Source organism: Rhinopithecus roxellana, chromosome 12, assembly GCF_007565055.1.
Source record: "Rhinopithecus roxellana isolate Shanxi Qingling chromosome 12, ASM756505v1, whole genome shotgun sequence".
Taxonomy (NCBI): domain Eukaryota; kingdom Metazoa; phylum Chordata; class Mammalia; order Primates; family Cercopithecidae; genus Rhinopithecus; species Rhinopithecus roxellana.
The window spans coordinates 30,618,342-30,631,218 of NC_044560.1; the positions used below are offsets into that span (position 1 = coordinate 30,618,342).

Genomic DNA, 12,877 nt, shown 5'->3' on the forward strand with positions numbered 1-12,877 from the left:
GGCGTGGTGGCTCAAGCCTATAATTCCAGCACTTTGGGAGGCTGAGACGGGCGGATCACAAAGTCAGGAGATCGAGACCATCCTGGCTAACACGGTGAAATCCGTTCTCTACTAAAAAATACAAAAAGTAGCCGGGCGTGGTGGCGGGCGCCTGTAGTCCCAGCTACTTGGGAGGCTGAGGCAGGAGAATGGCGTAAACTTGGGAGGTGGAGCTTGCAGTGAGCTGAGATCTGGCCACTGCACTCCAGCCTGGGCAACAGAGTGAGACTCCGTCTCAAAGAAAAAAAAAAAAAAAGAATAGTCTTACCTTGCTAAATTAAAAAAAAAAAAAATCTTGTAGAATATAATTAAAGCCTCTGATATATAAAACAAATATCTGGGAAGAACTTACTTTATTCTTTAAATAAAAAAAAAAAGCTCAAAAAATTGAATGAGTAATAAATAACCTACCAATCAACTGACGCTCAGAACCAGACATATTCACAGCTCAATTCTACTAGATGTACAAATAGAAACTGATATTATTTCTACTAAAACAATTTCAAAAGATTAAATTATTTCTACTAAAACAAAATCAAAAGATTAAAAAGAAGAAACTCCTCTCCAACTCATTATGTAAGAACAGCATCATTCTGATACCAAAAACTAACAGAGATAAAACAGAAAAAGGCAACTTCAGGCCAATATCCTTGATGAACACTGATGCCAAAATCTTCAACAAACGGCTGGGCCCAGTGGCTCATGCCTGTAATCTCAGCACTTTGGGAGGCCAAGATCGGCTGATTACCTGAGGTCAGGAGTTCAAGACCAGCCTGGCCAACACGATGAAACCCCCTCTCTTCTAAAAACACAAAAAAACTAGCTGGGTGTGGTAGCACACACCTGTAAGCCCAGCTACTCAAGAGGCTGAGACAGCGGAATCACTTGAACCTGGGAGGCAGAGGTTGCAGTGAGCCAAGATCATGCTCTGCACTCCAGCCTGGGTGACACAGCAAGACTCCATCTCAAAAATCATCAACAAACTACTGGCAAACCAAATCCAGCAGCTTATCAAAAAGCTAACCCACTGTGATAAACTACGGTTTGTTTGGGGGATTCAAGGTTTGTTCAACATACACAAATCAATAAATGTGATTTATCACATAAACGAAATTAAACAGAGAAACCACAACACTATCTCAATAGATGCACAAAAAGCTTTCAATAAAATTTAACATTTTTCATGTTAAAAACCCTCAACAAACTAGGCACTGAAGGTACATACATCAAAATAGTAAGTTATCTATGACAAACAAACAGCCAACATACCGAATGGACAAAACCTGTAAGCATTCCTTCTTCATAACTGGCACAAGACAAGGAAGCCTTCTCTCAACAGTCCTATTCAGCATAAAATTAGAAGTCTTAGCCAGAGCAATCAGGCAAAAGATAAAAATAAAAGGCATCCAAACAAAAAGAGAGAAAGTCAAACTATCCCTATTTGCAAACAACATGATTCTACATCTGGAAACCCATATACTCTCAGCAGAAAAGCTCTTTAAACTGACAACTTGAGTAAAGTCTCAGGATACAAAAGAAATGTACAAAAATTAGTAGCAACCCTATATATCAAGAACATCTAGGCCAAATCTGAATGGAAAACACAATCCCATTCACACTGCCACAGAAAAGAATAACATATCTAGAAATACAGATAACCAGAAAGGTAAAAGATCTCTATGACAAGAATTACAAAACAATGCTTAAAGAAGCCAGAGATGACACAAACAAATGGAACACTACTTTATGCTCATGAATAAAAAAGATCACTATCATAAAATGGTCATACTGCTGAACTCAAGGTAAATGAAAGACTTAAATGTTAATCTTAAAAATTAGGTATATAAAAAAAGAAACTCTAGAAGGTAAGAAGTGCCATTCTAGACCTAGAAACTGGCAAAGATTTCATGATGAAGATATCAAAAGTAATTGCAACAAAAGCAAAAATTGACAAATGGGACCTAATTAAACTAATGATCTTTTTCACAGCGAAGGAAAGTATCAACACAGTAAAGTGACAACCTACAGAATAATAGAAATATTTGCAAACTATGCTTCTGACAAAGGTCTGCTATCCAGAATCCCCTAGGAACTAAGACAAGTTTACAAGGGAAAAAAAACCTCACTTAAAAGAAGATAAAAAACATGAAAAAGCTGCTTGTCTTTAAAAGAAGACAAACATGTGGCTAACAAGCATATAAAAAAATGCTCATCACTAATCATTAGAGAAATGCAAAAGAAAACCACAATAAGAAATCATCTCAAACCAGTGAGAATGGTCATTATAATTCAACCATTGTGAAAAGCAGTGTGGTGATTCCTCACTAAACTAAAAACAAAATTACCATTTGACCCAGTAACCTCACAATTGGGTATATACCTAAAAATATACAAATTATTCTATTTTAAAGACACATGCACAATCACATTCATTGCAGCGCTATTCACAATAGCAAAGACATGGAATCAGTCTAAATGCCTATCACTGGTAGACTGGATAAAGAAAATATGGTATGGTTATATGATGGCACATGCCTGTAATCCAGCACTTTGGGGGCCGAGCCAGGTGGATTGCCTGAGCTCAGGAGTTTGAGACCAGCATGGACAACATGGCAAAATCCCATCTATAAAAAAAAATAAAATAAAATACAAAAAGAAAACTTAGCTAGGCATGGTGGCACAAACCTTTATTCTCAGCTACTTGGGAAGCTTAGGTAGAAGAGGATAGCTTGAGCCTGAGAGGTTGAGGTTTCAGTGAGCCAAGACCACACCACTGCACTCCAGCCTGGGAAAAAGAGTGAGACCCTGTCTCCAAATATAGCAAAATATAAAAAACTTAATAGAAACAAAATATGGGCCAGGTGCAATGGCTCACACCTATAATTCCAACACTTTGGGAGGCCAAGGCGATGGATCACTGGAAGTCAGGAGTTTGAGACCAGCCTGGCCTACATGGTAAAAACTCCGTCTATACTAAAAATACAAAAATTAGCTGGGTGCTGTGGCACACGCCTGTAATCCTAGTTACTCAGGAGGCTGTGGCAGAAGAATTGCTTGAACCTGGGAGGTGGAGGTTGCAGTGAACTGAGATCATACCACTGTACTCCAACATGAGTGACATAGCGAGACTCCATCTCAAAACAAACAAATAATGGTACATAAACATCACGAAATCATGAAATCCTGTGCGGCCATAAAACAAAACAAAAAAACAAAAAGAAAGAAAGAAAAAAAAAAAAAAGATTATGTCCTTTGCAGCAACACGGAATGAAGCTGGAGATCATTATTCTTAGAAAATTGATGCAGAGGCCGGGCGCGGTGGCTCAAGCCTGTAATCCCAGCACTTTGGGAGGCCGAGGCGGGTGAAACACGAGGTCAAGAGTTCGAGACCAGCCTGATCAACATGGTGAAACCCCCGTCTCTATTAAAAATACAAAGATGGCTGGGCATGGTGGCTCACGCCTGTAATCCCACCACTTTGGGAGCCCGAGGCTGGCGGATCACAAGGTCAGGAGATCGAGACCATCCTGGCTAACACCGCGAAACCCCGTCTCTAGGAAAAATAGAAAAATTGGCCGGGCGCGGTGGCTCAAGCCTGTAATCCCAGCACTTTGGGAGGCCGAGACGGGCGGATCACGAGGTCAGGAGATCGAGACCATCCTGGCTAACACGGTGAAACCCCGTCTCTACTAAAAAATACAAAAAACTAGCCGGGCGAGGTACCGGGCGCCTGTAGTCCCAGCTACTCGGGAGGCTGAGGCAGGAGAATGGCGTAAACCCGAAAGGCGGAGCTTGCAGTGAGCCGAGATCGCGCCACTGCACTCCAGCCTGGGGGACAGAACCAGACTCCGTCTCAAAAAATAAAAATAAAAATAAACAAAGTTAACGGGGCGTGGTGGCGCATGCCTGTAATCCCAGCTACTTGGGAGGCTAAGTCAGGAGAATCACTTGAACCTGGTAGGTGGAGACTGCAGTGAGCCCAGACGGCGCCATTGCACTCCAGCCTGGACGACAGAGCGAGGCTTTATCTCAAAAAAACAAACTAATTCAAATACATTTTTTGTAAATTACTATATTGGGGAAAAAATTTCAGGCTTAACAAACTATAAACTGCCAATTAATCTCTGACTACATAATCAAGAAACTTCCATCTTGATAGTACAAACTAAGAAACTACGTAACTGTACCTAACCAATTATTGAATTTGGTTTTCTTCATTATGCGCCTTATAAAACTCTTCTGTCAAATCCCTTCAATAGACCATAAACTACAACCCAAGCTGGGTGCTCTACAATTTTGGAATCACTCTTTGGATAAATTCTTTAATATTTGTGGGGTGACTTCCGTAAATTTTTAACAGGAGAAAACAGGAGCTGGGAACCTCACGGACCAAAGCTCTTTCCATTCATGAACCCACACGCGGAGTCAGGATTCTCCTCTGACGACGCTCCCATGGTCACTGCACATCTGGGAGAGACTCTGCGCTGCGGGTGCAGAGCTGCCCGAAAAGGTCTCCAGGCCAGGGCACAGTCACAGCGCAGGTTAGAGACAGGACGCCCGGAGGCCGGGTGTCAGCGCAGCCGCCATCTTATGGCTGAAGCGGACTGAGGTGGAGCTAGGCAAGGAGAACTCGGGGCACAGATTGTGGAGCTTACTGTGGGGAAGCCTGAGTCCCGCCACAGCCACTTCCCACCGGTTCCAACCAGCCCCGGCCACTCTCTCCGGATGTCGGACCCGGCACACTCACCATTTCTAGGCTTCCAGGAGGTCCTGGCGACTTAGTTGTGGATCTCCCAATACCTGCAGGTCACAAGACCACAGAACCTGGGCCTCTAGGTGCAGAGGACACACAGCAGTAAGCACAACACCTTGACCTCCGACTGCGGTGAGAGCCAAAGGTCCGACCACATCCCGGAAGCCGCGCTGTCTGCTCCAGCTGCATGCCTGATTGGACGGTCCCAGCCCAGCGTCCCTGATTGGATGACGTTTAAGGCCCCGCCCCTTCGGGCCCTGAGTGACAGAAGATGTTCTCAGATGCTTCTGATAAGAAAAGGCTGCAGCCTTTTCAGGCAGGGCTGCCTCCCTGAGCTTAGCCAGGCCCACCCCAGAGCATGGGAAAATTCTTTCTCTTCTTTACTCTCTTTTTAAATGTATTCGAAATGTGAACAAATATAGTTTACTGTCATGTTAATAATACATAATTTTTTGTTCAAGAGTAAATCAATTTTTACTTTACTAAGAGTGTATTATCAATACCGAAGGCTGGGCGCGATGGTTTACTCCTTTAACAGCATCAGTTTGGGGGACCGAGGCGGGTGGATCACCTGCGGTCAGAAGTTCAAGACCAGCCTGGTCGACCTGGTGAAACCCCTTCTCCACTAAAAATACAAAAATGAGTCTGGTGTGTTGGTGGGTGTCTGTAATCCCAGCTACTCAGGAGGCTAAGGCAGGAGAATCATTTGAACCCAGGAGGTGGAGGTTGCAGTGAGCCGAGATCGGGCCACTGCACTTCAGCCTGGGCAACAAGAGTGAAACGCCATCTCAAAAAACAAAACAAAAAAAACTCAACCTAATTTTAGTAAAACCTTATAAATAAATCCATCAAATTTGTCATTTTTGAACACTCTAGATTTTCACTTATATTTAATAATCTCTTTGTTTGTTTGTTTGTTTGTTTGTTTGTTTGTTTGTTTGAGACAGAGTCTCCCTCTGCCACCCAGGCTGGTGTGCAGTGGCGCGATCTCGGCTCACTGAAAGCTCCACCTCCGGGGTGCACCTCTGCTGCCCCAGTCTGCCCAGAAGCTGGGATTACAGGCGCCTGCCACCACGCCTGGCTAATTTTTGATTTTTTTTTTAATAGAAACAGGGTTTCACCATGTTGAGGCCAGGCTGCTCTCAAACTCCTGACCTCAGGCAATCCGCCCACCTCGGCCTCCCAAAGTGCTGGAATTACAGGCTTGAGCCACGGCGCCCAGCTTTATAATCTCTTATAATTTTTTAACTTTTTCTATTTTATTTTATTAGACTATTTTTTTTAACTTGAAACAATCTTTAATCTTTTTTTTTTTTTTTTTTTTTTTTAAGACAGATGTTGCTCTGCCAGCCAGGCCAGAGTGCAATGGCATGATCTCAGCTCACTGCAACCTCCGCTTCCTGGGTTCAAGCGATTCTTCTGTCTCAGCCTCCTGAGTAGCTGGGATTCGAGGCGCCCACCACCACACCCAGCCAATTTAGCTTGGTGGCCTGAACCTGTAGTACCAGTTATTCAGGGGCAGAAGTAGGAGGACTGCCTGAGTCCAGGAGGTTGTGGTTGCAGTGAGCCCTGATCAAGCCACTGCTCTCCATTCTGGGTGACAGAGTGAGACCACTTCTGGAAAAAAAAGCCAAAGCATATAAACTTCAACTTACGGGGCTTTGGGGGTTTTATTTTTGTCTTAAATTGTTATATTTCAGTAGTTTTGGGTACAGATAGTATTTGGTTACATGGATAAGTTCTTTTGTGGTGATTTCTGAGATTTAGGTGCACCAATCACCCAAGCAGTGTGCACTGTATCCAATATGTAGTCTCTCATCCCTCATTCCCTCTCCCACCCTTCCTGCTGTGTGCCCAGAGTCCATTATATAATTCTTTTTAATTTTTAAATTTTTTTTTTTTTTTTTTTTTTTTTGTGACGGAGTTTCGCTCTTGTTGCCCAGGCTGGAGTACAACGGAACGATCTCGGCTCACCGCAACCTCCGCCTCCCAGGTTCTAGCAATTCTCCTGCCTCAGCCTTCCCGAGTAGCTGGGATTACAGGCATGCGCCACCATGCCCGGCTAATTTTGTATTTTTAGTAGAGTCAGGGTTTCTCCATGTTGGTCAGGCTGGTCTTGAACTCCTGGCCTCAGGTGATCGCCCGCCTCGGCCTCCCAGAGTGCTGGGATTACAAGCGTGAGCCACCGCGCCTGGCCCCATTATATAATTTTTATGCCTTTGCATCTTCATAGCTTAGCTCCCACCCATAAGTGAGGACACACAATATTTGTGGTTTTATCCCTTCTTTCCTTTTCTTTCTTTCTTTTTTTTTTTTTTTTTTCGAGAGGGAGTTTGCTGTGATTACAGGCATGAGCCACCTTGCCCGGTCCATTTTTTGATGTTTTAATTATGGTCTTTTCTGTTTGTATGTTTGTTTTTGAGATGGAGTCTCGCTCTCTCGCCCAGACTGGAGTGCAGTGGTGCGATCTCGGCTCACTGCAACCTCCGCCTCCCGGGTTCAAGCGATTCTCCAGCCTCAGCCTCGGGAGCAGCAGGGATTACAGACATTAGCCATCGCACCCTGCTAATTTTTGAATTTTTAGTAGAGGCGGGGTTTTACCATGTTGGCCAGGCTCCTCTGGAACTCCTGACCCCAGGTGATCCACCAGTCTTGGTCTCCCAAAGTGCTGGGATTACAGGCATCAGCCACCATGACCAGCCAATTATGGTCATTCCTGCAAGAGTAAGGTGGTATCACATTGTGCTTTAGATTTGCATTTCCCTGATCATTAATCATCAGTGATGTTCAGTATTTTGTTGTTGTCGTTGGCCATTTGTATAGCTTCTTTTGAGAATTGTTTAAGTCCCATCTGTCTTTGTTTTTGTTGCATTTGCTTTGGGGTTCTTGGTCGTGCACTCTTTGCCCAAGTCAATGTCTAGAAGAGTTTTTCCAATGCTTTAGAATTCGGGTAGTTTCCAGTCTTAGATTAAAGTATTTGCTCCATCTTGAGTTAATTTTTTTATAAGGTGAGCGATGAAGATCCATTTGTTTTTTTTTTTGAGATGGAGTCTTGCTCTGGTCCCAGGCTGGGGTGCAGTGGCATGATCTCGGCTCTGCCTCCCAGGTTCAAGCAATTCTCTGCCTCAGCCTCCCGAGTAGCTGGGATTACAGGCACCTGCTACCACACCCAGATAATTTTTTTTGTATTTTTAGTAGAGATGGGGTTTCACCATCTTGGTCAGACTGGTCTTGAACTTCTGACCTCGTGATCCACCCACTTCAACCTCCCTAAGGGCTGGGATAACAGGTATGACCCTCTGTGCCCAGCCGAAGACCCAGTTTTATTTTTCAATATGTGGCTTCCCAATTATGCCAGCACCATTTATTGATAGGGTGTTCTCTCCCCACTTTATATCTTTGTTTACTTTGTCACAGATCAGTTGGCTGTAAGTATTTGGGTTTATTTCTGGTTTCGCTATTCTGTTTCATTGGTCTAAATGTCTATTTTTATACCCATACAATGCTGTTTTGGTAACTATACCCTTGTAGTATAGTTTGAAGTCAGATAATGTGATGCCTTCAGATTTTTTTGTGTATGTTTTTGGTTTTGTTGGTTTTTTTTTTTTTTTTTTGCTTTAACTATGGAGGCTCTCTTTTTATTTTATATAAATTTTAGGATTTTTTTTTACTTCTGTGAAGAATAATAATGCTATTTTGATGGAAATTACATTGAATTCGCAGATTGCTTTTGGTAGGTTTATCATTGTTGCAGTAGGATTGCTACCCATCCATAAGCATGAAATAAGTTTCCATTTGTTTCCATTGTCTGTGATTTCTTTTAGCAACATTTTGTAATTTTTCTTGTAGTGATCTTTCACCACCTTGGTTAGACATATTCCTAATTATTATTATTTTTTTTTTGCAGCTATTTTTAAATGAGTCAAGTTCTTAATTTAATTCCTAGTTTGGTCACTGTTAGTGTACACCAGTGCCACTAATCTGTGCACATTGATTTTGTATCCTGAAATTTTACTGAATTTATGTATCAAAAAGCTTTTTCTTTTCTTTTCTTTTCTTTTTTTTTTTTTTTGAGACAAGGTCTTACTCTGTCGCCCAGGCTGGAGTGCAGTAGCATGATCTCAGCTCACTGCAACCTATGCCTCCTGGGTTCAAGTGATTCTCCTGTCTCAGCCTCCCTAGTAGCTGGGATTACAGCCACTTGCCACCGCACCCGACTAATTTTTGTATTGTTGGTAGAGACGGGATTTTACCACCTTGGCCAGGCTGGTCTTGGACTCCTGACCTCAGGTGATCCACCTGCCTCCACCTCCCCAATTGCTGGGATTACAGGCTTGAGCCGCTGCACCCAGCCCTAAAAGCTTTTTACATGAGTGTTTAGGGTTTCCCAGCTATACAATTATATCATTGATAAGCAGTGACAATTTGACTTCCTCTTTACCAATTTAGATGCTGTTTATTTTTTGCTTTACTCTAATTGCTCTGGCTAAGACTTCCATTACTATGTTGAATAGAAGTGGTGAGAGTGGGCATTATTGTCTTGTTGTGTTCTCAGAAAAAATCCTTCCAACTTTTTCCCGTTCAGTGTAATGTTAGCTGTTTATCATAGATAGGTTTTTTTTTTTTTTTTTTTTTTTTTTTTTTTTTTTTTTTCATACGGAGTCTTGCTCTGTCGCCCAGGCTGGAATGTAATGGCACAATCTCCGCTCACTGCAATTTCCACCTCCGGGACTCAGCCTCCCCAGTAGCTGGGACCACAGGCACCCGCCATCATTCCTGGCTAATTTTTGTATTTTTGTACAGATGAGGTTTCACCATGTTGGCCAGACTGATCTCAAACTCCTGACCTCAGGTGATCCGCCCACCTCTGCCTCCCAAAGTACTGGAATTACAGGCATGAGTCACGGCACCCAGCCTGTCATAGATGGCTTTTATGACCTTACAATATGTTCCCTCTATCCCAATTTTGCTGAGGATTTTAATCATAAAGGGATGCTGGATTTTGCCAAATGATTTTTCTGTGTATTTTGAGATAATCATATAATTTTTGGTTTTAATTCTGTTTATTTGGTGGATAACATGTATTGACTTACCTATATGAAATCATCTCTGCATCCCTAGCAGACTGACTTCAAGTGATCCACCCGTCTCATCCTACCAAAGTGCTAGGATTACAGGCATGAGCCACTGCACCCAGCGGCAATTTTTTATTACTAGTTTAATCTTGCTACTTGTTATTGGTCTGTTCAGAGTTTTTATTTCTTCCTGGTTTAATTTAGGAGGGTTGTATATTTCCAGGAATTTATGGAACTCCTCTAGGTTTTCTAGTTTGAGCATGTAAAGGTATTCATAGTAGCTTTGAATGATCTTTTATTACTTTCTTTTTATTTATTTTTTCTGAGATGGAGTCTCGCTCTGTTGCCCAGGCTGGAGTGCAGTGGCCGGATCTTGGCTCACTGCAAGCTCTGCCTCCCGGGTTTACACCATTCTCCTGCCTCAGCCTCCCAAGTAGCTGGGACTACAGGCACTGGCCACCACACCTGGCTATTTTTTTTTTTTTTTTTTGGATATTTTAGTAGAGACGGGGTTCACTGTGTTAGCCAGGATGGTCTCAATCTTCTGACCTCGTGATCTGCCTGTCTCAGCCTCCCAAAGTGCTGGGATTACAGGCTTAAGCCACCGCACCTGGCCAAAAACTCAGAATGATCTTTTATTTCTAATTGAGCATATTTGGATCTTCCTTCTGCTTTTCTGGGTTAATCTCACCAATAGTCTATCAATTTGGTTTATCTTTTCAAATAACTAGTTTATTGTTTTATTTATCTTTTATATTTTTTAAATTTCAATTTTATTTAGTTCTACTCTGATGGTTTTTTTTTTTTTTTTTTTTTTTTTTTTTTTTTTTTTTTTTTTTTTTTCTGCTGGGTTTGGTTTGTTCTTGTTTCTCTTGTTCCTTGAGGTGTAATCTTAGATTTTTTATTGTGGTTTTTTGAACTTTTTGATGTGTGTATTTAATGCTATGAACTTTCCTCTTAGCACCGCTTTTGCTGTATCCCAGAGGTTTTAATATGTTGTGTCACTATTATTCAGTTTAAAGAGTTAGTTAATTTCCATCTTAATTTCATTGTGGATCCAACAGTCATTCAGGAGCAAGTTATTTAATTTTCATGTATTCGTATGGTTTTGAGTATTCCTATTGGAATTGATTTCTAATTTTATTCCACTGTGGTCTAAGACAGTACTTGATAAAATTTTGATATTGTTAAATTTATTCAGGGACTGGGCATGGTGGCTCACGCTTTAATCCCAGTACTTTGGGAGGCCAAGGCAGGCAGATAACCTGAGGTCAGAAGTTCAAAACCAGCCTGGCCAACATGGTGAAACCCCGTCTCTAATTAAAATACACAACAGGTACACATGGCAGCGTGTGCCTGTAATCCCAACTACTTGGAAGGCTGAGGCAGGAGAATCCCTTGAACCTGGGAGGCAGAAGTTGCTGTGAGCTAAAATTGCACCATTGCACTCCAGCGTTGGTGACGGAGTGAGACTCTGTTAAAGGGGTGGCCTGCCCCTCCACACCTGTGGGTGTTTCTCGTTAGGTGGAACGAGAGACTTGAGAAAAGAAATAAGACACAGAGACAAAATATAGAGAAAGAAAAGTGGGGCCCAGGGGACCGGCGCTCAGCTTACAGAGGACCCATGCCGGCCCTGACCTCTGAGTTCCCTTAGTATTTATTGATAATTATCTTTACCATCAAAAAGATAAGGGAGTGGCTGGACAATAGGATCATTGTAGGGAGGAAATCAGCAATAAGACATATGAACAAAAATCTCTGTGACATGAGTAAGTTTAAAGGAAAATGCTGTGCCTTGAGATGCATATGCAAACTCTCCATAAACCTTTTAGCAGCATTGCTCCAGCAAGTCCCACCTTATTCCTAAAGGCGGGTTTCTCCTTACTCAGTAAACAAAGCATACAATCGGGTTTTACACAGAGATGTTCCATTGCCCAGGGACGGGCAGGAGACAAATGCTTTTCTCTTACTTGAGATTAAGAGAATGGTGATGACCTTTAATCAGCAAGCAGCCTTTAGGCACTTGTTTAACAAAGCACATCCTGCATAGCCCAAAATCCATTAAGCCTTGAGTCACCACAGCACATGTCTCTTGCAAAGATAAGGTTGGGGGTAGGGTCACAGATTAACAGCATCTCAAATACAGAACCAAATGGAGTCTCTTATGTCTACTTCCTTCTATATAGACACAGTAACAGGCTGATCTCTCTTTCTTTTCCCCACACTCTGTAACAAACAAACAAACAAAAATCAGACTTGTCTTGTGACCTATCATATGGTCTATCTTGAAGAATGTTTTATGTGCTGATGAAAAGAATGTATATTCTGCAGGTGCTGGGTAGAATATTCTGTAAAGATCTATTAAGTCCATTTGTTCTAAGGTATAGTTTAAGCCCATTGATTTTTGTTTGTTTGTTTGTTTGACTTTCTCTCATGATGACCTGTATTGGGGACTGTGCTGGGGGTGGTGGAGAATGAACAGACACAAGAGACAAAGACAAACAGAGAACATGGCGGCCACGCCTAGAGCCTCTGCCTCACTTTATTTACACTCCATAAATCCCACATCAGCAAAAATAACACAATGCAAAACAAACTTTCTGCACCCAGATATAACCTTCTGCTTAGTTCCTTGTCTCTAAGTTCTTTCTTATTTTGTCTGCCTTCTTGGCGCCTACTAGAGTTCATTAAAAGTTCAACTAGAGATACTGTCCTTGACTACTGGAGTTCATTGAAAGTGCAACTAGCTAGAGATACTGTCCTTGAGCCTTATCTATTCTTAGCATATTATTTTCAATGGCCCCTGCAGACCTGTCTAATGCTGTAGTAAACTATAAAAGTCCCCCACTATTTTTATGTTGTTGTCTGTCTCATTGCATTTCTTAAGGTACAACTTAGGTGAAACAAGAAAATTTATATTTCTGAAGCAGGGAGTTAATATTTTAGGCTAAAATATATTCTTTTTCTTTGAGATGGATTCTTGCTCTGTTGCCCAAGCTGGAGTGCAGTG

At 42.1% G+C, this 12,877-nt stretch overlaps 1 protein-coding gene across 1 annotated transcript in view; it reads right to left on the reverse strand.

Annotated features, from left to right (window-relative positions):
- LOC115900722 (zinc finger protein 728-like) overlaps positions 1–12,877 on the reverse strand; it is a 90,267-nt gene that overhangs the window by 23,393 nt on the left and 53,997 nt on the right. The window contains 1 exon segment of the mRNA XM_030942317.1: positions 4,840–5,049. Within this exon segment, the coding sequence (XP_030798177.1) occupies positions 4,840–5,049 (210 nt within the window).